The sequence below is a fragment of the Heterodontus francisci genome, chromosome 12 (genome assembly GCF_036365525.1).
Source record: "Heterodontus francisci isolate sHetFra1 chromosome 12, sHetFra1.hap1, whole genome shotgun sequence".
Classification (NCBI taxonomy): domain Eukaryota; kingdom Metazoa; phylum Chordata; class Chondrichthyes; order Heterodontiformes; family Heterodontidae; genus Heterodontus; species Heterodontus francisci.
The window spans coordinates 121,622,804-121,648,275 of NC_090382.1; the positions used below are offsets into that span (position 1 = coordinate 121,622,804).

Below are 25,472 nucleotides of genomic sequence, written 5' to 3' on the forward strand. Positions count from 1 at the left end.
CAGGGTCCCGCATGGTAGGCTGGTCCAGAAGGTTTGAACACATGGGATCCAGGGTGAGCGAGCCAATTGGATACAAAATTGGCTTGGTGATCGGAGGCAGAGGGTGGTAGTGGAGGGTTGTTTATCGGATTGGAGGCCGGTGACCAGTGGTGTGCCGCAGGGATCAGTGCTAGGCCCTCTGTTGTTTGTCATATATATTAATGACTTGGATGTGAATGTAAGGGGCATGATTAGTAAGTTTGCAGATGACACCAAAATTGGTGGTATAGTGGACAGTGAAGAAGGTTGTCTAAAGTTACAACAGGATATAGATCAACTGGGAAAGTGGGCAAGGGAGTGGCAAATGGAATTTAACGCAGACAAGTGTGAAGTGATGCATTTTGGGAAGTTAAACCAGGGCAGTGAATGGCAGGGCCCTGTGGAGTGTTGTTGAGCAGAGAGACCTTGGGGTGCAAGTACATAGTTCCCTGAAAGTGGCAACACAGGTAGACAGGGTGGTGAAGAAGGTGTGTGGCATGCTTGCCTTCATCGGTCGAGGCATTGAGTACAAGAGTTGGGTCGTCATGTTACAGTTGTACATAATGTTGGTTAGGCCGCATTTGGAGTACGGTGTGCAGTTCTGGTCGCCGCACTGCAGGAAAGATGTGATTAAGCTAGAGAGGGTGCAGAAAAGATTCACAAGGATGTTGCCTGATTTGGAGGGCTTTAGTTATAAAGAGAGATTGGATAGGCTGGGTCTGTTTTCCCTGGAGCGAAGGAGGCTGAGACAGGACATGATAGAGGTATATAAAATTATGAGAGGCACAGATAGGGTAGATAGCCAGAGTCTGTTTCCCATGGTAGGGGTGACTAAAACTAAAGGGCATAGATTTAAGGTGAGAGGGAGGAGGTTTAAAGGGGATCAAAGGGGTACATTTTTCACACAAAGAATAGTGTGTATCTGAAATGAGCTGCCTGAGGAGGTGGTGGAGGCAGGAACAGTAGCAACATTTAAGAGACATCTGGACAGGTACTTGAATGAGCAAGGCAGAGAGGGATATGGAATTAATGCAGGCAGGTGGGATTAGTATAGATAGGCATTATGGTCGGCATGGACGCGGTGGGCCGAAAGGCCTGTTTCTATGCTTTACAACTCTCTGACTCTATGACTGTCACTGAGGAAGGAGATATGTGTCTGTGAAAACGAGTTTTAGTCGACACTTTATCAAATAGCGGGAGAGTAATAGAAAGTAATGAAGGAGAACAAGGTAAAAGAGACAAATGAAAATCCCGTCGGAGAGAAGAGCAGAAATTCTTCAAGGTAGGCATTCCTGGAAGAGAAGCGACTGTGAACTAAACACTAAAGTAAAAGCAAAATACTGCAGATGCTGGAAATCTGAAATGAAAACAAAAGTGCTGGATATACTCAGCAGGTCTGGCCAAATCTGTGGAGAGAGAAGCAAAAACGTTAACTTTGCAGTGTGATGGAATACTCTCCATTTGCCTGGATGGGTGCAGCTCCAAATAGCACTCAAGAAGCTCGACACCATCCCGGGCAAAGTCACCCACTTGATTGGCACCCCATCTGCAAACATTCACCCCCTCCACCACTGACGCACAGTGACAGCGGTGTGTACAATATACAAGATGTACTGCAGCAACGCACCAAGGCTCCTTAGACAGCACCTTCCAACCCACGACCTATACCACCTAGAAGAACAAGGACAGCAGTTCCCTGGGAACACCACCATCTGCAAGTTTCCCTGCAAGTCACACACATCCTGACTTGGAACTATATCGCCGTTCCTTCACTGTCGCTGGGTCAAAATCCTGGAACTCCCTTCCCAACAGCACTGCAGGTGTACCTACCCCATATTGACTGCAGCAGTTCAAGAAGCCAGCTCACCACCAGCTTCTCAAGGGCAATTAGTGATGGGCAATAAATGCTGGCCTGGCCAGCGATGCCCACATCCGAGGAATGAATTTTAAAAAAAACCTTAAAATCAGCTCACTTTCCAAACTCCCTTCTTCACACTCTGTGCCATCCAGAAGGACTCAGTGCAGTGATGGGGATAATGCTGGAATAAAGGGAAAGAAGGGGGAGGAATTTTTGAAATGTGTTCAGGAGAACTTCCTTGACCAGTATGTTCTCGGCCCAACTAGGATGGATGTCTGGATCTAGTGCTGGGAAATGAGGTCGGCCCAGTGGAATAAGTGTCTGTGGGAAAACACTTGGGTAAGAGTGATCATTGTATCATAAGGTTTAGATTAGCAATGGAGAAAGCAAGGAATAATCTAAAGTAGAACTTCTAAACTGTAAGAGGGTTAACTTCAATGCGATGAGAGGGGATCTAGCCAGGCTAAAACAAACCAAAGATTGACAGGAAAAACTGTAACAGGGCAATGGGTGATCTTTCAGGAGGAGATGTTTCATATCCAGGCTTGGTACATTCCAACAAGGGTTAAAGGTAGGGGAACCAATAACAGGGCTCCTTGGATGACCAAGGAGATAGAGAATGTGATGAAATAAAAATAGAGGGTGTATGTTGCATGTCAGGTGAATTCTTCAGGCAAGTTACAATAAGCTGAGAAGGGAAATGAAGAGGAAAATAAGACTGACAAAGAGAGAATATGAGAATAGAATGGCAATGAACATAAAAAGGAACTCAAAAATCTTCTACCAGCATGTAAATAATATGTGGGTGGTAAGAGGCAGGGTGGGGCCTATTAGGGACAAAGAGGGTGATATATGCTTATAGGTGCAGGGCATGGCTAGAATACTTAATGAGTACTTTGTATAGGTGTTTACTAAGGATACAGAGATGGTAGAAGTAATGGATAGGGTGAAAATTGCTAGGCAGGATGTACTGGAAAGGCTGGCTATGCTTAGACTGGATAAGACCCCTTGTCCGGATGGCTTGCATCCCAAGTAGCTAAAAGAGGTGGGAGTGAAGATAGCGGAAGGGCTTGCCATAATCTTCCAGTCTTTCCTAGAGACTGGGAAAGGTGCCAGAGGATTGTAAAACCCTTATTCAAAAAGGACGTAAGGCCATTTCTCTTAACTACATGCCTGTCAGTTTAACATCAGTGGTGGGTAAGGATTTAGAAATAATAATCAGGGAAAAAGTCAACAAGCACTTGAAGAGGTTTGACATGATGAATGGGAGCCAGCACATATTTTTAAAAGACTGATCGTGCTTGAGTCATAGAGTCATGTACAACACAAAAGGAGGCCATTTGGCCCATAGAGTCCATGCCAGCTCTTCACGGAGCTATCCAGTTAGTTTCACTCCCCCCACTCGATATCCATAGCCCTGTTAATTGTGTATCAGTTGTTTAATTACATGCAGGTGGAGGGTGTTAACTGGGAACTTACTTGAGCACTTATAAGTAGACTCTTACTGAGACTGGTGGAGGGTTTTTGTGAGGAACTAGATGTTTGTAACCCTTTTACTCTGTGCAATAAATGTGAAACTGAGCTTCCACAACAAGCTTTCTGGAGTTTAACAGCCCTGCAAGTCTATTTCCCTCAAGTGGCCATTCAGCTTCCTCTTGAAGTCATTGATTGTCTTCGCGTCCACCCCCTTGTGGGCAGCAAGTTCCAGGTCATTACCACCCGCTGCGAAAACATTCTTCCTCATATTCCCTCTGCGTCTTTCTCAAAAACCTTCAATCTGTATCCCAATCTAATCTAATTCATTTTTCGGATGAAGTAACAGAGAAGGTTGATAAAGGGAAAGCAGTAGATATTGTCTATATGGATTTTAAGAAAGCCTTTGACAAGGTACCGCATAAAAGGCTGGTTACCAAAATTGAGGCTCATAGAATAGGAGGATCAGTGTCAACTTGGATAAAAAATTGGCTTAAGGATAGAAAACAACGAGTCGTGGTAAATGATTGTTTTTCAGACTGGAGGATGGTAGACAGTGGTGTTCCCCAAGGTTCAGTGCTAGGTCCACTACTTCTTTGATATACATAAATGACTTAGATAATGGAATACAGAGTAAAATTTCTAAATTTGCCAATGATACCAAACTTGAAGGTGTGGCAGACAGTGAGGATGATGCCAATCAACTGCAACAGGACATAGATAAGCTAGCCAAATGGGCAGACAAGTCACCGATAGAATTTAATACAGAGAAATGTGAGGTGATGCATTTTGGCAGAAGGGATAGGGAGAGGCACTACAAACTAAATAGTACAGTTCTAAAGAATGTACAGGGAAAGAGATCTGGGGGTTCATGTGCATAGATCATTAAAGATGGCAAGACATATTGAGAGAGTAGGCAGCAAAGCATATGGGATCTTGGGCTTCATGAATAGAGGCATTGAATACAAAAGCAGGGATGGCACACTGAACCTTTATAAAGCTCTGGTTAGGCCCCAACTAGAGTATTGCATCCAGTTCTGGTCACCAAACTGCAGGAAGAATGTGAGGGTCCTTGAGAGGCTGCAGAGGAGATTTGCCAGAATGGTTCCAGGGATGGAGAATTTTAACTACAAGGTTAGGTTGGAGAATTTGGGGTTGTTCTCCTTGGAGCACTTGAGATTAAGGGGAGATTTGATAGAGGTGTACTAGATTATGACTTAGATAATGGAATACAGAGTAAAATTTCAAGGTTTGGATGGGGCAGACAAAGAAAAGCTGTTTGCATTAGCTGATGGTACAAGGACTAGGAATTAAGGTTTTAGGCAAAAGATGCAGGGGGATGTGAGGAGTGTGGTAATGACCTAGAGCTTTCTGCCTACAGGGTGGTTGAAATGGAGACAATGAATGATTTCAAAAGGAAATTAGATAGGTGCTTGAGGGAAATAAACTTATAGGGCTACAGGGATAGAGCAGGAGAATGGTACTGATTGGATTGTTCTGCAAAGAACTGCCATGGGCTCGATGGGCCAAATGGTCTCCTTCTGTGCTGTTATGATTCTATGGTAGGAAATTTGCATTCAGGCGGTGGCCCCGCCCACTGACTAAAAGGTCATGGGAGCGCCCGTCTCTGCCAGGCCTTGAAGTCATGCAGCTATTTTGCGTGCCCCAGGCCCTTAATTGGCCTTGATTGGGCCTTCCGCCCCTCTGAGGCAGTAAGTGCCGCCTCCAGGAGCTGCCAGTCAACCAGAGGGTTAGTAGCTCCTCAGTCTCAGCAGCACTACTTGGAGCAATGGCCATTGCTGGGACTGCACCTAGCAAGAAGAGGATGATGGGCATCACCCTTCAGGAAAGTAAGTGGGGCTCGGGCCTCACCAGGAATAATCAGCTGGGCCCTGGCAATGGGGGTGAGAAACGGACTGTAGGGCAGGGGGTGTAGGTTTAGCAGGGGTGGCCAGTCCAGCAAAAAATTAATTCTCACTGGTCAAATTACTGCACTAATCAGATTTGGAATAACATCCATTTTTTCTGTGTTCAATCAACTGATCCAAGGCGCTTACTTTCAAAAGAAGGAGCACTCAATATATAAAAAGAATAGAAATTTCAGGCTGCATTTGAACATCCACCCTTGTCTATGTCCATGAGCAGAGATGTTAACCATTGAAATAAATGGGCTAGTCCTGCTCTAATTCCAGGAAAAATGACTTCATTTAAACATGTAAATTTTCACCAGCCATTATCTTAGTGTATTTTCTAGCTCTTGGTTACTCCTTACCAGTACTTCATTGACTGAGTCTACACCAGGTCATAATTCAGCCTTCAATAGCTTGAGAAGTTGGTTCTAGGGTGTCTACTCAGCAAGTTTTCTTTTCTGTCTACCTTAGGTTTCGGTACACATTTGAAATTTTTCTGTCTTCAGAAAAGCTCTTCCAGTTTGGCACAGACAACCCTGAAACCCTGCAGATGTGGACACGCTCTATAGCAAAGGTATCCCATGCTCATAAATGTGTTCATGTAAGCAAATGTCATCCCTCTACCATTTTCCCACAGCCCTTCCCTACGCCCAAAGCCAGCACAGCAAAATAACAATAAAAAACACTAGATTTCGATGAAAACCCTAACTGCTTCACTAATGTCCTACCAGGAAGCGAGCCTGTCACCTCTACCTGTCCTGGTCTATACATGGCTCCAATCCCATACTATATAGTTGACTCCTAAAGTGTCCTCAGGGCAACTAGTGGTGGCCAGTAAATGGAGACTTACTAGTATCACCCATATCCAAGCACTATTTTATCTGGCAGTTTCTTCTAGTCTCTTTCCACTTTTCTCAATGGTATTTTGGAGCTGTTTTCATCTTTTGTCTTTCTCGTCCCTTTTGCTGCCCATGACCCTTAAAAAATTATACACCACTTTGTTCCTCCTTCAGTTTTTTTTCATCCATTACTATTAAATCAGTGTACGGGGCCTCTTTGTACCAGCATTACAAATATGTGACCTTTTTCTTTTACTCTCCCCTCTGTGCTTTGGTCAGTCTTATACATAAGCTTATCAAACTTCCTTCCCCAATTCTCAAGAAATGCCAACTGAAAGCATTGTTCACAAAATTGCATGATTTTTATGGCTGAGACCATTCAGCCTCTCTGAATGGATCCACCAAAAACCCCATCTAATCTATGGTGTTTCTTTACAAATGTTGACTATATAATATTTCTAGCACATTTTATTTATTGTCAGAACTTTAGTTTTGAATCCCAAAGCAATCAGTTGATGCTGCTATGTGATGTTATTTCCTGGCACAATGCTAGTAGAATCATTTTCTTTCCCTTTGTTAAGTCTCTGCAAAGCTTCCACAGAAATATACTGACAGGTTAAGGAAATGGTTATTTAAATTGATGGTGTCTCCTCTGATTTAGGCCTTCACTGGTGCCAGTCTCGACAACCTGCTGAATCGCCAGTTTGATCGGATTGGAAAACTGCGTTATAAATCCATGCGGAATCCCGAGCAATGGCGGGAGGGCTGGTTCATGCTTCAAAAATCCAATCTCATATTCTGCTCTGAAGAGGGGGGATTGGTGGAGGAGAATGTACACCTAAAGAGGCTCCAGGAACTGAGTGAGTAGCATTAACACCAAGACTCCAATATCTGGATTGGAAGTATGTCTTGTGTTTTAAACTAAGTAGTGGAGACAAACAATGTAGTAAAACAAAGAGTAGAGAGAAGGCAAGAGAGAAAGGTATTAATATGGAAAATGATAAACAGACCGTAACAGGAAGGGATAGAGAGTACAAATCTAAGAGTAAATCAGCAGTCAAGGCCAGACGTTACAAAAATAATAAAAGGACAAAACTAAAGGCTCTGTATCTGACTGCACATAGCATTCAAGACAAAACAGATAAACAGATAGCACAAATAGAAATAAATAAGTACGATCTGATAGCCATTACAGAGACATGGCTGCAGGACGACATAGATTAGGACCTGAATATTGATGGATACATGACATTTAAGAAGGACAGGAAGCTAGGAAAAGGTGGAGGGGACAAATTATGGACTGGCAAATTAAGTGAAGGAATAGGTCAGTAGAGATGCAGTGGCAGATATTTAAGGGGATATGTCAGAATACCCAGAATAGATACATCCCAATGAGAAAGAAACATTCAAATGGGAGGACCCATCATCCGTGGTTAACTATGAAAGTTAAAGATAGTATCAAACTTAAAGAAAAAGCATATAATTACGCAAAGATGGGAGACAGGTCAGAAGATTGGACAGAATATAAAAAAAAAGAAAGAATGACTAAAGATTGATAAGGAGAGAAAAATTAGAGTACAAGAGAAGGATAGATAGAAATATAAAAACAGATTGTAAGAGTTTCTATAGCTATTTAAAAAAGAAAAAAGTTAACGAAGTGAGCGTTGGACCGAGAAAGTGAGTCTGGGGAATTAATAAGGGAAACTAAGGAGATGTCATATGAATTGAACGGGTATTTTGCATCTGTCTTCACTATAGATGATACAAAAGTAACTTCACAGAAATGGAAGGGAGGGAGGAACTCAAGAAAATTACAATTACCAGGGATGTGGTGCAGTGATTAGCACTGCAGCCTCACAGCTCCAGCGACCCCGGGTTCAATTCTGGGTACTGCCTGTGTGGAGTTTGCAAGTTCTCCCTGTGTCTGCGTGGGTTTCCTCCGGGTGCTCTGGTTTCCTCCCACATGCCAAAGACTTGCAGGTTGATAGGTTAATTGGCCATTATAAATTGCCCCTAGTATAGGTAGGTGGTAGGGAAATATAGGGACAGGTGGGGATGTGGTAGGAATATGGAATTAATGTAGGATTAGTATAAATGGGTGGTTGATGGTCGGCACAGACTCGGTGGGCCGAAGGGCCTGTTTCAGTGCTGTATCTCTAAATAAAATAAAATAAATAAATAAATATATGTTCTCCCACTCCATTGCAGTAAGTCCACCTGTGTGTATATATTCAGCTCCCAAAGGCTCTGAAAATCATGACTTTTTTGACTTCTTCAGTTTTTACATGTCACATCTCTGAATGTGGGAGATGGCGAGAGTGGAGAGGAGAAAGGGCTTATTTTCAGAAACCTGTACATGTGAATATTTGAATTTGTCTTAGGCAGCAGTGCAGAACATACCCAGTGCCAGTCTGACATTTGTAACAAGGAGGGGTGATTGAAAGCTCCCATGTTAATACCTGTTTGACTTATTCATTGAAGGTTGCTCCATGTTAGAGAGATTTTACTGTCTACTTTCTCTGTTGTACATTGTTCGCTGACAGCTTTCACCATTCTGAATGAAAACAATGAGAAGAAGGAAGTGTTACGATTGGTTGATAAGGAAAGGTAAGACATGTCAATCAACACACTGGCAAATTTAAAACTCAAAAACAATTTAACAAAGCATCATTTGACATTCACATACGCCTTGTAGATAACTGTATTTTCCACAATCCTCCAAGTACACTGTGCATCTTGCCAGATTTTTCTGCTTTCCAGGATTTTGACCATTTGAACACAAGAACACAGGAAATTGGAGCAGGAGTGGAGCAGGAGTAGACCATTCGGCCCATCGAGCCTGCTCTGCCATTCAAAACGATCATGGCTGATCTTAAGCTTCAACTCCACTTTCCTGCCCACTCCCCATATCACTTGATTCCCTGAGACCAAAAATCTGTCGATCCCAGTCTTAAATATATTCAACGATGGAGCATCTACAACCAAAATCTTGAGGGATCTGGACAGAGTAGATAAAGTGAAAGGATCGAGAACGAGAGGGCACAGATTTAAAGTATTTGGTAAGAGAAGCAAAAGTGACATGAGGAAAAACACAGCGGGTGGTTAAGGTCTGGAATGTGCTGCCTGAGAACGTGGTGGAGGCAGGTTCAATTGAAGCATTCAAAAGGGAATTAGACAGTTATATGAAAAGGAAGAATGTGCAGGGTTATGGGGAGAAGGCAGGGGAATGGAACTGAGGGAATCGCTCTTTCGGAGAGCTGGTGCAGATACGATGGGCCGAATGGCCTCCTTCTGCATTGTAACGATTCTGTGATTCTGAACCCTCTGGGGTAGAGAATTCCAAAGATTCAAACCCTTTGAGTGAAGAAATTTCTCCTCATCTCAGTCCTAAATGATCATCCCCTTATCCTGAGACTGTGTCCCTGTGCTTTAGATTTCTCAACCTGTGGAAACAGTCACTCAGCGTCAACCCTATCCAGCCCCTTCAGAATCTTGTATGTTTCGATGAGATCATCTCTCATTCTTCTAAACTCCAGAAAATATAGACCCAGTTTACTCAACCTCTCATCATAGGACAACCTTCTCATCCCAAGGACCAATTTAGTGAACTTCTGCTGTACCTCCAATGCAAGTATATCCTTTCTTAAATGTGGAGAGCAAAATAGCACACAGTATTCCAGATGTGGTCTCACCAAAACCCTGTACAATTGTAGCAAGATGTTTTTATTCCTTGTATTTGTTTCAATTGATATAGGGCACCCTCTGGTACTATGGGATATAAATTCACCTTGGCAGTAGAGATAGCAAATCAAGAGCACCTCTTGCAGTCCGGGTAAATGCTGTTTCCCCAGGATTTCCACAGATCCTATGATGCGTTGATAGTAGATGATTGGGAGTGGCTCTACACAACTAAGGCCTCCATTTCCTATGTAGTAAAACACTAAAACACAAATGGAAAGCTGTTGGTTTGAGGCATCTACTTTCAGGGTAACTGTGTGATTGTGTGACCAAAGCCTTCTTTCCCCGAAACCTCCCAGGCTTTTCTTGATTGTTTGGGAAGGCTTGTCCCATCGCATACTGGTGAGGAATATTTCCCATTTCCTTCAAATTCAGCTTTGGAAAATAAAGAGCCGGAGGAATATTAATATTGGATTTGCTCTTTGGAGGTTAACCCTCTCTCCTGCTGTGTGTTTGTAGAACATTGTATCTTCAAGGAGTGACACGCTTGGATTATTCGGTGTGGTGCAGTGATATTCACAGTGCAGCGGGCAGCCGAGGGAATTCCCTGTGTGATCAACAGCTCAGCAGAAATGATATCCCCATTATCGTCGACAGCTGCATCGCATTCATCACCCAGTATGGTGAGTGAATGCCAGCGCACAAGGGCACTGGGGACAGAGTTTGAACACTCATTTCAAAATTTGCCACATTTGTGTACAGGAGGCAAAAGCAGTACCAACCCGTGGCCCAGACTGGTGAAGGAGGCACTAAACTGAAGGCTGCTATTTTTTCTAATTCTTTCACGGGATGTGGGTATCACTGGCAAGGACAGAATTTGTTGCCCATCCCTAATTACCCTTGAACTGGGTGGCTTGCTAGGCCATTTCAAAGGGCAGTTAAGAGTAAACCACATTGCTGTGGGTCTGGAGTCACATGTAGGCCAGACCAGGTAAGGACAGCAGAGAAAGGACATTTAGTGAAACAGATGGGTTTTTCCTGACAATCAATGATAGTTTCATGGCAACATTTCTGAGGCATACAAACATATGAACATATGAATTAGGAGCAGAAGTAGGCCATTCGGCCCCTCAAGCCTGCTCCGCTAGTCAATAAGAGCATGGCTGATCTGTTTGTGTTTCGAATTACACACTCCCATCTACCCCTGATAACCTTTGATTCCCTTGCCTAACAAGAATCTATCTACCTCCGCCTTAAAAATATTCAGTGACCCCGCCTCCACCACCTTCTGAGGCAGAGAATTCCAAAGTCTCACAACACACTGAGAGAATAAACTTTCTCCTTATTTCCGTCCTAAAAGGGCAACCCCTAATTTTAAAACAGTGCTCCCTCGTTCTGGACTCACCCACAAGAGGAAACATCCTTTCCACATCCACCTTGTCAAGACCGTTCAACATCTTACAAGCTTCAGTCAAGTCTCCCCTCACTCTTTTGAACTCCAGTGAAAACAAGCCCAGTCTGTCCACCCTTTCCTCATAAGATAACCCGCTCATTCCAGGTATCAATCTAGTAAACCTCCTCTGAACCGCCTCCAATGCATTTACATCCTTCCTTAAATAAGGAGACCAAACTGCACACAGTATTCAAGATGTAGTCTCACCAATGCCCTGTATAACTGAAGCATAACATCCTTACTTTTATTTTGAATTCCACTCGTAATAAAGAATAACATTCCATTAGCTTTCTTTATTACTTGCTGTACCTGCATACTAACCTTTTGTGACTCTTGCACTAGAACACCTAGATCCCTCTGCACCTCGGAATTCTGCTGTCATTCTCCATTTAAGTAATACTCTGCTTTTTTATTCTTCCTGCCAAAGTGAACAACTTCACATTTTCCCACATTATACTCCATCTGCCAGATTTTTGCCCACTCACTCACTCTATCTATATCACTCTGCAACCTTCTTATGCAGTCTTAACAACATACTTTCCTACCTATCTTTGTGTCATCTGCAAATTTAGCTGCCATGCCATCGCTCCCCTCATCTAAGTCATTGATATAAATTGTAAAAGGTTGAGGCCCCAGCACAGACACCTGCAGGACTCCACTCGTCACATCCTGCCAATCAGAAAAAGGACCCATTTCTGCATACTCTCTGTTTTCTGCCAGCCAGCCAATCTTCTATCCATGCTAATATGTTACCCCCTACACCATGAGCGCCTACTTTGCATAATAGTGCTTTATGTGGTACCTTGTCAAATGCTTTCTGGAAATCCAAGTACAGTACGTCACAGGGCTCCCCTTTATCCACAGCGCATGTTACTCCTTCAAAGAACTCCAATAAATTGGTTAAACATGATTTTCCTTTCACAAAACCATGCTGACTATTCCCAATTACCTTGAGTTTTTCTAAGTGCCCAGCTATAACCTCCTTAATGATCAATTCTAACACCTTCCCCACGACAGATGCCAACCTAACTGGCCTACAGTTACCTGTTTTCTGCCTCTCTCCATTCTTGAATAGAGGGGTTATATTTGCTATTTTCCAGTCTGATGGAACCTTTCCAGAATCTAGCAAATTTTGAAAAATTAACACAAATGCATCTTCTAACTCATTAGCCACCTCTTTTAAGACCCTAGGATGAAGTCCATCAGGACCCGGGGACTTGTCAGCCCGCAGTTCCAACAATTTGCTCAGTACCGCTTCCCTGGTGATTATAATTTCACAAAGTTCCTCTCTTCCTTCCACCTCCTGATTTACAGCTATTACTGGAATATTTTCATTATCCTCTATAGTGAAGACAGAAGCAAAATATTTGTTCATTTCATCTCCCCATTCTCACTCTCTACTCTTTTCCTTTTTAAATACCTGTAGAAATTCTTGCTATCCGTTTTTACATCTCTAGCTAGTTTCCTGACTTAGTCTAATTATTTTCTCCTGATTAACGTTTTAGTCATTCTCTGCCATTCTTTATATTCTGATAGTCATCTGACTTGCCACTCATTTTTGTGCAATTATATGCTTTTTCCTTAAGCTTGATGCTTTCCTTAACCACGAATGGTGGGTCCTCCCCTTAGAATTTTTCTTTATAGTAGAAATATACTTATTCTGCATATTTTGAAATATCCCCTTAAATGTCTGCCACTGCTTCTCTATCGATCTATCTCCTAGCCTAGTAACACAGTTCACTTCAGCTAGCTCAGCTTTCATGCCCACATAGTTGCCCTTATTTAAGTTTAAAACACTTGTCTTAGACCCACTCTTCTCGCTTTCAAACTGCTTGTAAAATTCAATCATATTGTGATTGCTGATACCTAGAGGTGCCTTTACTCTGAGGTCATTAATTAATCCTGTCACATTACACAATACCAAGTCTAATATAACATGCTCTCTGGTTGGTTCCAGAACATGCAGCTCTAAGAAACTATCTTGAAAGCAACTCTTCATCCAGGCTACTATTGCCAATCTGATTTTTCCAGTTTATATGTAGATTAAAATGCCGTCCCTTTATCACAAGCACCCAATATTTCTTCTTGTATACTTCACCCTACATTGTGGTTACTGTTAGGGGGCCTGTAGACCACTCCCACTAGTGACTTCTTTCCCACAATATTCCTCATCCCCACCTAAACTGATTCTACATCCTAATCTTTGGGATGTCCTGAGGCCATGAAAGTTGCTATATAAATGCACGCCTTTCTTTATTTTGGTGGAAAAAACATCTGGAAAAATGGCCTCAACAGTCTTCACATCATTTTTCTGGAATTTCCGCTGTTCATCCTGTGAAGTTTATGGCAGACATGGGAGATAACCCCTGCAGAAGTTCACCTTTGCAGTGTAACTAATATGTAGTCAACATCAGCCACTTAAAAGAACGCTTTTGATGGTAGAATGTTGCCTAAGATCATTTTAAAAATGGCTGACAGCAACAGAGTTTCATATTTCAGCTGGAGAACAGTATTGCCAAATCACTACAGCAATGGAATGTCAGCCTAGTACTGCACTGGCCTTCAACCTATAGCCTTACAAGCTGCAGCCTGGACAACCAACTGAGGCAAAGTGACATTTTTGAAAATGACTTTTTAAAGAAAAGAGAGAGGTTTAGTTGCTTATTTACAATGGCTTTGCAATGGATAACACTTTTGTCTGATCATTCATGCAGTTAGTAAACTGAGTGCTCAGTTCTGTCAACTCGGTAAACACTCCTTTAGATTAGAAAATTGTGCGTGTCACATTGCTATTTAAGAAAGGTGACAGAGGGAAATCAGGGAATTATCGACCAGTTAGCCTAACTTCTATTGTTGGGAAATTACTAGAGTCTGTAATTAAGGATAGGGTGACTGAACACCTTGAAAATTATTAGCTGATTAGAGAGCGCCAGCATGGATTTGTGAAGGGTAGGTCATGCATGACAAAACTAATTGAATTGTTTTCAAGAGGTGACTAAAGTAGTGAGCAGGAGAATGTCTATGGATGTTATTTATATGGACTTCCAGAAGACATTTGGTAAAATCCCTCATAGCAGATTGTTAGCTAAAGTTGATGCAACTAGAATTAAAGGCAAATTATTGATCTGGTTAGGAAGAAATTGGCTGAGTGGAAGGAGACAGGTAGTAGGAATAATGGGAAGGTGCTCTAATTAGCAGGATGTGATTAGTGATGTCCTGCAAGGATCTGTGTTGGGGCGTCAATAATTCACCATATTTATTAATGACTTAGATGATGGGATAAAAAGCCATAGGTCCAAATTTGTTGATGACACAAAGATAGGCGGCATTGTAAGCAATGTAGGTGGAAGCGTAAAATTGCAAAGAAATATTAGTCAAATAAGTGAATGGACAAAACTTTGGCAAATGGATTTCAGTGTAGGAAAATGTGAGGCCATCCATTTTGCACCTAAAAAGGACAGAACAGGATACATTCTATTTCCAGTGGTGTGGTCTGTGTAGAACCAGTGCTGGAGTTGTATGACATCCATGTTTGATCTTTTTAACTTTGCTGTTGTCTCCACGTAGAATCCTTTCATATCCATAGAGCCCAAGTTCTAAAGTCTCCGTCATAAAGTCATTATGGCACAGAGGAGATGATTCGGCCCATGCTGAGTGGAAAAGAGGGTGTTGCATTCTTTCTAAAGTGGCCTGTGTCACAAAAGGAGGATTGTACCTGATCTTTTGCCCAGCACTGCTAAATGAATTAGAAACAAAAAGTCGAGAATGATGTGCCTCCCCTTGGAATTAGGAATTGAACCAGAATCAAATAGTGCTCATGTCACAGAGTCAATTCTTCTGCTTGATCTCATAGAGCCATTAAGACACAGAAGGAGACAGTTCAGCCCATCAGGTCCATGCCAGCTCTTTGTAGAACAATTCAGTCAGTCCCATTCCCCCACTTTATCCTCACAGCCGTGCACATTTATTTCCCTCATGCCCATCCAATTTACATTTAAAAGCATTCATTGTCTCAGCTTCCAACACCCTCATGGGCAGTGAGTTCCAGATCATTATCACTCACTGCATAAAAAAGTTCTTCTTCACATCCCCGTGCATGTCTTGCTCTAAACCTAGTTCTTGTACCATCAGCTAATGGGAACAGCTTTTCTTTGACTACCCTATCCAATCTGTCAGAATCTTGTACACCTCTATCAAATCTCCCATCAATCTCCTTCACTCCAAGGAGAACAACCTCAGCTTCTCCAACGTAATCATGTAGCCAAAATCCCCCATTCCTGGAGCAATTCTGGGAAATCTACTCTGCACCCTCTCAAGGACCCTCACATCCTTCCTAAAGTGTGATGACCAGAACTGGATGCAATATTCTGGTTGTGTTTGCACATTGACTGCAGAGAGTGGATTTCCACAAATTATAGACTGTGGCACATGTGGAAAGTGTCACTGACCAGTGAAGAGCAGTGTAACTCTGCTGTTTCTCACAGGGCTGCGGCATGAGGGGATTTACAGGAAGAATGGAGCCAAGTCACGCATCAAACTCCTGATGGACGAGTTTCGAAAAGACGCGAGGAACGTGAAGCTGCGGACAGGGGAGCACTTCATCGAGGATGTCACCGATGTTCTCAAGAGATTTTTTAGAGAAGTTGATGACCCAGTTTTTATGATGGAACTCCACCCACAGTGGAAAGAAGCTGCAGGTGAGCTGGCACTTGGTGCAGTATGTGATTCAAATTATTTGCTAAGTACATTCCTTTTCTGTTAATTGATCAGCCTGTTTGATGTAAGCTCATAGTTAACAGGATAGTTATTATTGCTCATTACCAAGTGGTGCTAGTTTCTGCTGACAGTGGTGTTCTCCTACCTGTATTCTGCCTCTCACATTTGCACTTTTTTGTGAATGAGTTCTGACATGTTTATCATATGGAAATGCATATAGACTGCACTCCAAAATTTGAGTGCTCATCCAGGCAAAAATAAAAGTTGCATTTACGCCAACCTCAAATCCAAGTTTTTGCTTTAGAAATGTTTTTCATTTGTTCTAGGGATATGGGCGTGGCTGGCAAGGCCAGCATTTATTGCGCACCCCTAATTGTCCCTTGAGAACATGGTGGTGAGCTGCTACTGAGCAAATTGTTGGAGCTGCAGGCTGACAAGTCATCAGGTCCTGATGGACTTCATCTGAGGGTCTTAAAAGAAGTGGCTAGTGAGATAGTTGATACGTTGGTTTTACTTTTCCAAAATTCCCTAGATTCGAGGAAGGTTCCATTAGATTGGGAAACAGTGAATGTAACTCCCTTATTCAAAAAGGGCGGGAGACAGAAAGCAGGAAACTACAGGCCAGTTACCTTAATGTCTGTCATAGGGAAAATATTGGAATCTATTATTAAAGATGTTATAGTAGGGCACTTAAAAAAATTCAAGGTAATCAGGCAGAGTCACCATGGTTTTGCGAAAGGGAAATCATGTTTAACCAATTTATTGGAATTCTTTGAAGAAGTGCTGTGGATTAAGCAGTGGTTGTACTGCACTTAGTTTTCCAGAAGACATTTGGTGAGTTGCCTCATCAAAGGTTATTGTGGAAAATAAAAGCTCATGGTGTAGCAGGTAACATATTGGCATGGATAGAAGATTCGCTAGCTAACAGGAAACAGAGAATATGCATAAATGTGTCATTTTCTGGTTGGCAAAATGTAATGTGTCATGTACCACAGGGATCAGCGCCGGGTCTCAACTTTTTACAATTTATATTGTTACGACCGACCGGTCCTGTCAAAGCCCCCAATCAAAATATACGATTCTGATTGTGGTGGGACCAAAGCACTGTTAATTCAATCCCGTCACTCCACAAGATCGGCTAACATATCATTTAAAACTTCCCAAATTAAAGAAAGACCCAGCCAAATAGTACCATCTATTAACACCCGAATGAGGCTAACCAAACCGGGTGTCTTTAAATCAACAAATTAACTCTTTAATTAGAAGAACTAAATTCTTAAACACAATGAAGATATAAATGACATTTAAAATAGAAAAAAATAGAGTCCTTGCAAATTTACAGTCTAGTGTTGCTTGAAGTCCTCACAGAATGTTGCTCTAAGTCCTCAAAGAATGTTGCCTTCCTTCTCCAGCGAATTTCAACAATTAACGACTTGCAAATACTTTCAATGGAATAAAGCTGACTTTAGAGTTTTTGACGGATACAAGATTGTCACAGTCTAACTTCCCTTTCTTCAATTTAAATTACCAAAGATCTCTGTTTTGGCTTGACTTTTTCTTAGAATTTTGAGAGATAATAATAAACAGACTAAAATCTTCTTCCTTCAGTTTAAATGGTTGAGAGCTCTTTTTCCAGGTGCCATCACAGCTGTCTCAGTTTCTGTGTGTTCTGTTAGAACAAACTGGCTTCAACTAACAGCCAGTTCAAAACTGAATTGTAACAAATGTATTGCATGAGACACGCCCCCAGTCTCCAAATGGCTGTTTCTAAGGCAATGAAAATGCACCTTCCTATAACTCCTGAGGCATGCTGGTTCTTAAAACAATACTGATTCTTTGCAAGCCTTAAAGGCAAACCGCATATTCCCGGAAAAAAAAACTACAGGACCATGACAATATAAATGACTTGGATGAAGGGACCAAAGGTATGGTTGCTAACTTTGCTGCTAACACAAATATATGTCGGAAGTAAGTTGTGAAGAGGACATAAGGAGACTCCAAAGGGATATAGATAGGTTAAGTGAGTGGGCAAAGATCTGACAAATGGAGTATAATGTGGGAAAATGTGAAACTGTCTATTTTGGCAGGAAGAATAAAAAATAAGCATATTATGTAAATGGTGAGAGATTGCAGAGCTCTGGGATGCAGAGGGATCTGGGTGTCCTAGTGCATGAATCACAAAAGGTTAATATGCAGGTACAGCGAGTAATTAGGAAAGCTAATAGAATGTTATCATTTATTATGAGGGGAACTGAATCAAAAAAAAGAGGTTATGCTTCAGTTATACAGGGCATTGGTGAGACCACAACTGAGGTGCTCTGTACTGTATTAGTCGCCTTATTTAAGGAAGGATGTAAATGCATTGGAAGCAGTTCAGAGAAGATTTACTGGACTAATACCTGGAAAGGGTGGGTTGTCTTATGAGGAAAGTTTGGACAGGCTAGGCTTGTATCCACTGGAGTTTAGAAGAGTAAGAGGCGACTTGATTGAAACAAAAAAGATCTTGAGGGGTCTTGACAGGGTGGATGTGGAAAGGATGTTGCCTCCTGTGGGAGAATCTAGAACTAGGGGTGACGATTTAAAAATAAGGGGGTCGCCCATTTAAGACAGAGATGCGGAGAAATGTTTTCTCTCAGAGGTTCGTGAGTCTTTGCAACTCTCTTCCTCGAAAGGCAGTGGAAGCAGAGTCTTTGAGTATTTTTAAGGCAGAGGTAGATAAATTCTTGATAAGCAAGCGGTGAAAGGTTATTGGGGGTAGGTGTGAATGTGGAGTCAAGGTTACAATCAGATCAGCCATGATCTTATTAAATGGTGGCGCAGGCTCGAAGGGCCGAGAGGCCACTCCTGCTCCTAATTCGTATGTTTGTAAGTTAATGGGACTGAAAGCCAAAAAATCTCCAGGACCTGATGGCCTACATCCTCGGGTTCTAAAAGAGGTGGTTGAACAGATAGTGCATGCACTGGTTGTGATCTTCCAAAATTTCTTAGGTCCTGGAACAGCTGCATTAGATTGGAAGGTAACAAATGTAACACAGCTATTCAAAAAAGAGGGAGAGAAAGGCCAGGGAAATAAAGTTCAACAGACTTCCAGGCACTGTGCCAGGTCATGGTGAAAGAGGAGGTAATTCAACACTTGAAGGATTCTAAATTGATAAGGGGAAGATAAAGTGGATAAGGCATGTGAACCAGATGAGATGCATCCAACGGTACTGAGTGAAGTGAGAGTGGAAATTGCAGAGGCACTGGCCATAATTTTCCAGTCTTCCTTACATTCAGGGGTGGTGTCAGAAGAATGGAAAATTGCAAATGTTACACCCTTGTTCAAAAAAGGGTATCAAGATAAGCCCAGTAACTGCAGGCCAGTCATTATAACCTTGGTGGTGGGGAATCTTTTAGAAACGATAATTCAAGACAAAATGAACAGTCACTTGGACAAATGAGGATAATTAGGGAAAGCCAGAATGGATTTGTGAAGGGCAAATCATGTTTAACTAACTTGCTGGAGTTTTTTGATGAGCTAACAGAGAAGATTGATCAAGGTAATGCTGTTGATGTGGTGTACATGGACTTCCAAAATGCATTTGATATAGGGCTGCGCAAGAGACTTGTAAGCAAAGTTCTAGCTCATGGAATAAAAGGGACAGTAGCAACATGGATATGAAATTGGCTGAGTGACAGGAAACAGAAACAGGTTAATGGATGTCTTTCAGACTGGAGGAAGGTTTGTAGTGGAGTTCCCCAGGGGTCAGTGTTGGGACCCTTGCTCTTCCTGATATATATTAATGACCTATACCTTGGTGTACAGGGCACAATTTCAACATTTGTGGATGATACAAAACATGGAAAAATTGTGAACTGTGAGGAGGATAGTGTAGAACTCCAAAAGGGCATAGGCAGGTTGGTGGAATGGGCAGAGAATGGCAGATGATATTTAATGCAGACAGATGTGAAGTGATTCATTTCGGTAGGAAGAATGCAGAGAGACAATATAAAATAAAGGGTGCAATTCTAAAGGGGGTGCAGGAGCAGATGGACCTGGGTATATATGTGCATAAATCATTGAAAGTGGCAGGACAGGTTGAGAGTGCAGTTAATAGAGCATGCAGTATCCTCAGCTTCATTAATAGGGCATAGAGTACAAAAGCAAGAAAGTTATGTAAAACTTGTGTAGAACACAGGTTCGTCCTCAACTGGAGTATTGCGTCCAGTTCTGGGCGCCACACTTCAGGAAAGATGTGAAGGCATTAGAGAGAGTGCAGAAAAGATTCACGAAAATGGTTCCAGGGATGAGGAATTTCAGTTACGTGCATGGATTAGAAAAGTTGGGACTGTTTTCCTTAGAGAGGAGAAGATTGAGAGGAGATTTGATAGAGATGTTCAAAATCGTGAGGGGTCTGGAAAGTAGTTAGGGAAACTGTTTCCATTGGTGGAAGGACTGAGAACAAGAGGGCACAGAAAAGAAGCAGCAGCAACATGAGGAAAAACTTTTTGATACAGTGAATGGTTAGGATCTGGAATGCACTACCTGAGAGTGTGGTGAAGGCAGATTCAATCAAGGCTTTCAAGAGGGAATTGGATTGTTATCTGAAAAGGAAGAACTTGCAGGGCTACGGGGAGTAGGTGGGGGAGTGGCACTAGATAAATTGCTCTTTCGGAGAGCCAGCGCAGAGGCAACAGGCTAAATGGCCTCCTTCTGTGCTGCAACAATTCTGTGATTCTGTGGTGTACTTTATTTTCAAGTCGTATCTGAACAAAATACCATGTTCATTGTATTTGCTATGCAGTCGCAAAAACATATTTCCTACTGCTTGTCTTCACAAACAGCACAATGAAGAAACATTTCCCTTGGTTTGGGCCTACTTTCACGACACAATTTGGTATAATTTTTTTTAAGAAAGGGAGATTTGTCCCCCTGCCTCATGACTCCAGACCCACATCTGCTGAAGTCTGAGGAAAACTTTATCTCAGCCCCTCTGCCAACACCCTTCTGTTGAGGATTGGCTCCTTAAGCTGCCAAACTATTTGATTTGTTTCAAGGGTGGTAAGGGAAGGAATTGGTGTTTCTTTAAATTAGAGGATGAAGGATGAGGGAGGAATGCTCACAACAGATTCATTTAGACAGAGAGGAGGGCTTCTTGAAACAATATGTAGATAGTCCAACTAGGGATGGGGCAGTACTGGACCTGGTATTGGGGAATGAGCCCGGCCAGGTGATCGAAGTTTCAGTAGGGGAGCATTTCGGGAACAGTGACCATAATTCCATAAATTTTAAGGTACTTGTGGATAAGGATAAGAGTAGTCCTCGGGTGAAGGTGCTAAATTGGGGGAAGGCTAATTATAACAATATTAGGCAGGAACTGAAGAATTTAGATTGGGGGCGGCTGTTTGAGGGTAAATCAACATCTGACATGTGGGAGTCTTTCAAACGTCAGTTGATTAGAATCCAGGACCGGCATGTTCCTGTGAGGAAGAAGGATAAGTTTGGCAAGTTTCGGGAACCTTGGATAACGCGGGATATTGTGAGCCTAGTCAAAAAGAAAAAGGAAGCATTTGTAAGGGCTGGAAGGCTAGGAACAGACGAATCCCTTGAGGAATATAAAGACAGTAGGAAGGAACTTAAGCAAGGAGTCAGGAGGGCTAAAAGGGGTCATGAAAATTCATTGGCATACAGGATTAAGGAGAATCCCAAGGCTTTTTATACATATATAAAGAGCAAGAGGGTAACGAGGGAAAGGGTTGGCCCACTCAAGGACAGAGAAGGGTATCTATGTGTGGAGCCAGAAGAATTGGGCGAGGTACTAAATGAGTACTTTGCATCAGTATTCACCAAAGAGAAGGACTTGGTGGATGATGAGCCTAGGGAAGGGAGTGTAGATAGTCTCAGTCATCTCATTATCAAAAAGGAAGAGGTGTTGGGTGTCTTGCAAAGCATTAAGGTAGATAAGTCCCCAGGGCCTGATGGGATCTACCCCAGAATACTGAGGGAGGCAAGGGAAGAAATTGCTGGGGCCTTGACAGAAATCTATGCATCCTCATTGGCTACAGGTGAGGTCCCAGAGGACTGGAGAATAGCCAATGTTGTTGCTTTGTTTAAGAAGGGTAGCAAGGATAATCCAGGAAATTATAGGCTGGTGAGCCTTATGTCAGTGGTAGGGAAATTATTAGAGAGGGTTCTTCGGGACAGGATTTACTCCCATTTGGAAACAAACAAACTTATTAGCGAGAGGCAGCATGATTTTGTGAAGGGGAGGTCGTGTCTCACTAATTTGATGGAGTTTTTTGAGGAAGTGACAAAGATGATTGATGAAGGAAGGGCAGTGGATGTTATCTATATGGACTTCAGTAAAGTCTTTGACAAGGTCCCTCATGACAGACTGGTACAAAAGATGAAGTCACACAGGATCAGAGGTGAGCTGGCAAGATAGATACAGAACTGGCTCAGTCATAGAAGACAGAGGGTAGCAGTGGAAGGGTGCTTTTCTGAATGGAGGGATGTGACTAGTGGTGTTCCGCAGGGATCAGTGCTGGGACCTTTACTCTTTGCAGTATATATAAATGATTTGGAGGAAAATGTAGCTGGTCTGATTAGTAAGTTTGTGGACGACACAAAGGTTGGTGGAGTTGCGGATAGTGATGAGGATTGTCAGAGGACACAGCAGGATATAGATCAGTTGGAGACTTGGGCGGAGAAATGGCAGATGGGGTTTAATACGGACAAATGTGAGGTAATGCATTTTGGAAGGTCTAATGCAGGTGGGAAGTATACAGTAAATGGCAGAACCCTTAGCAGTATTGACAGGCAGACAGAGCTGGGCGTACAGGTCCACAGGTCACTGAAAGTGGCAACGCAGGTGGATAAGGTAGTCAAGAAGGCATACGGTATGCTTGCTTTCATCGGTTGGGGCATAGAGTATAAAAATTGGCAAGTCATGCTGCAGCTGTACAGAACTTTAGTTAGGCCACACTTAGAATATTGCGTACAATTCTGGTCGCCAGACTACCAGAAGGACGTGGAGGCTTTGGAGAGGGTACAGAAGAGGTTTACCAGGATGTTGCCTGGTCTGGAGGGCATTAGCTATGAGGAGAGGTTGGATAAACTCGGATTGTTTTCACTGGAATGACGGAGGTGGAGGGACGACATGATAGAGGTTTACAAAGTTATGAGCGGCATGGACAGAGTGGATAGTCAGAAGCTTTTTCCCAGGGTGGAAGAGTCAGTTACTAGGGGACATAGGTTTAAGGTGAGAGGGGCAAAGTTTAGAGGGGATGTGCGAGGCAAGTTCTTTCCACAGAGGGTGGTGAGTGCCTGGAACTTGCTGCCGGGGGAGGTGGTGGAAGCAGGTACGATAGCGACATTTAAGAGACATCTTGACAAATACATGAATAGGATGGGAATAGAGGGATACGGACCCCGGAAGTGCAGAAGGTTTTAGTTTAGGCAGGCATCAAGATCGGCGCAGGCTTGGAGGGCCGAATGGCCTGTTCCAGTGCTGTACTGTTCTTCTTTGCATGTTGGCGTGGGATGGCTGCCCTTTCTAGGTCGGTGTATTTACATTTCTTTGAATACATTTTGCAACACAAATGAAGGCGGGCCGCACCAAGGCCTTGCTGTCGCCGGTAAAATGAGGCGGTGCCTTCGTGCCGTCGGGGGTTGAGGCAGGCCACTCTTGGCAGAATCTTCTGGGCTCCCTTGCCACAACCCCCAACACCGGAGGACTGGTAAAATCCAGGCCTTTGTATCTGTCTTCACAGAGGAAGATACACAAAATCTCCGAGAAATACTAGAGAACCAAGGGACTAGTGGGAATGGGGAACTGAATGAAATTAGTATTAGTAAAAAAGTATAAATTCGTGGGACTGAAAGTTGATAAATCCCGTGGACCTAATGATCTACATTCCAGAGTGTTGAAAGAGGTGGCTGTAGATATAGTGGATGCATTGGTGATCCTCTTCCAAAATTCTATAGGTTCTGCAACGGTTCCTGCAGATTAGAAGGTGGCAAATATAACCTTACTATTTAAGAATTTAAGAAGCTGGCAGGCAGCCATAAAGGCAAGGCTAAAGTGTGGCGAGTCGAAGAGACTTAGTAATTTGCAGGAAAAAAGACAGAGGCGCAAGGGAAGAGCCAACTGTGTAACAGCCCCGACAAACAAATTTCTCTGCAGCACCTGTGGAAGAGCCTGTCACTCTAGAATTGGCCTTTATAGCCACTCCAGGCGCTGCTCCACACACCACTGACCACCTCCAGTTGCTTACCCATTGTCTCTCGAGATGAGGAGGCCAAAGAGAGATTTAAGAAAGAAGGGAAAGAGAAAATGGGAAACCACAGAGCTGTTAGTCTGACATCGGTAGTAGGGAAAATGTTAGAATTTATTACAAAGGATGCGATAACTGGACACTGAGAAAATAATGGTAGGATTGGGCAGAGTCAACATAGATTTATTGAAGTGAAATCATGTTTGACAAAGCTGTTGGATTTTTTTCAGGATGTACCTAGCAGAATAGATAAAGGGGAACCAGTTGTTATGACCAGATGAGAAAGGTGTCGAGGAGCCTTTCTCAACCTTCCCTTGGTCTTATTGTAACAGGGTTTTAATTTTAAGTACACCGTGTTTTTTGCTCCCCCTTGGTGAATCCTTGTTCACCACTTTCCAATTATAAAGCAAAGAAATGAGCACAAACAGGCTTTCTTAGGTTGAAAGAAGAAAAGTGAAATTGATTAAAACTTAAACTCTAAATCGGTTAATGCCTACTGATACACCCCGTGCCCCACGCTAGCATGCATACGTGATACACACATGCAAATAGAGACAGAAAAGAGCAGAATAAAAATATAGTAAAGAGGTTTGAGGCAATTTCTGAAGAGGGGTTTTTGTTACCATGCTTCGAACTCGCTGTAGTCCTTGCTTGTTACTAGATCTTGCTTTTTGTTGGGGCCCAGTATTCTTCTTAAACCTTGTTCACTGTAGGAGACATTTCTCTCTATTGGGGTTCATGTGTCTTCAATGGATTCCGAAGCTGGTGAGAGTGAGATGAGAGCAGGCAGGAGAGAGGTCTTTTCCAGTCCAGGAGCAAACAGCTTTCTGAGTTCAAATTCTCTGTGGCAAGTTCAAATTCAAATAACTCCAACAGCCAGTCACATGACTAAACTGGTCTGACCACGTCTGTTTGTGTATTCAGCCATCTTAGCAGTTAACCTGGAATGCTAGCTTCTCCACCTTCAATGTCTGGTAATCAAAAGTCCATTGTGGATTAAATTGGAGCAGGGAGTGGCCCCTTTATCCTTTCCAAGCACTGTCTGTTACTATGCACATGCCATTCCAGTCAAGCGTCTGGTTTTTTTTTACAGAATCACCGAATAATAAGATCATAAGAACTAGGAGCAGGAGTAGGCCGTCCGGCCCCTCGAGCCTGCTCCGCCATTCAATAAGATCATGGCTGATCTTTTCGTGGACTCAGATCCACTTACCTGCACTCTCACCGTATCCCTTAATTCCTTTATACAGTGCAGAAGAGGCCCTTCGGCC

General features: G+C 42.7%; 1 protein-coding gene across 10 annotated transcripts in view; it reads left to right on the forward strand.

Annotated features, from left to right (window-relative positions):
• arap3 (ArfGAP with RhoGAP domain, ankyrin repeat and PH domain 3) overlaps positions 1-25,472 on the forward strand; it is a 613,394-nt gene that overhangs the window by 493,640 nt on the left and 94,282 nt on the right. For all 10 annotated transcript variants that reach the window (XM_068044105.1, XM_068044114.1, XM_068044106.1 and 7 more), the window contains 5 exons: positions 5,731-5,833; positions 6,760-6,958; positions 8,642-8,705; positions 10,296-10,459; positions 15,714-15,926. In XM_068044105.1, the coding sequence (XP_067900206.1) occupies positions 5,731-5,833; positions 6,760-6,958; positions 8,642-8,705; positions 10,296-10,459; positions 15,714-15,926 (743 nt within the window). The remainder of the gene's footprint in view (positions 1-5,730; positions 5,834-6,759; positions 6,959-8,641; positions 8,706-10,295; positions 10,460-15,713; positions 15,927-25,472) is intronic.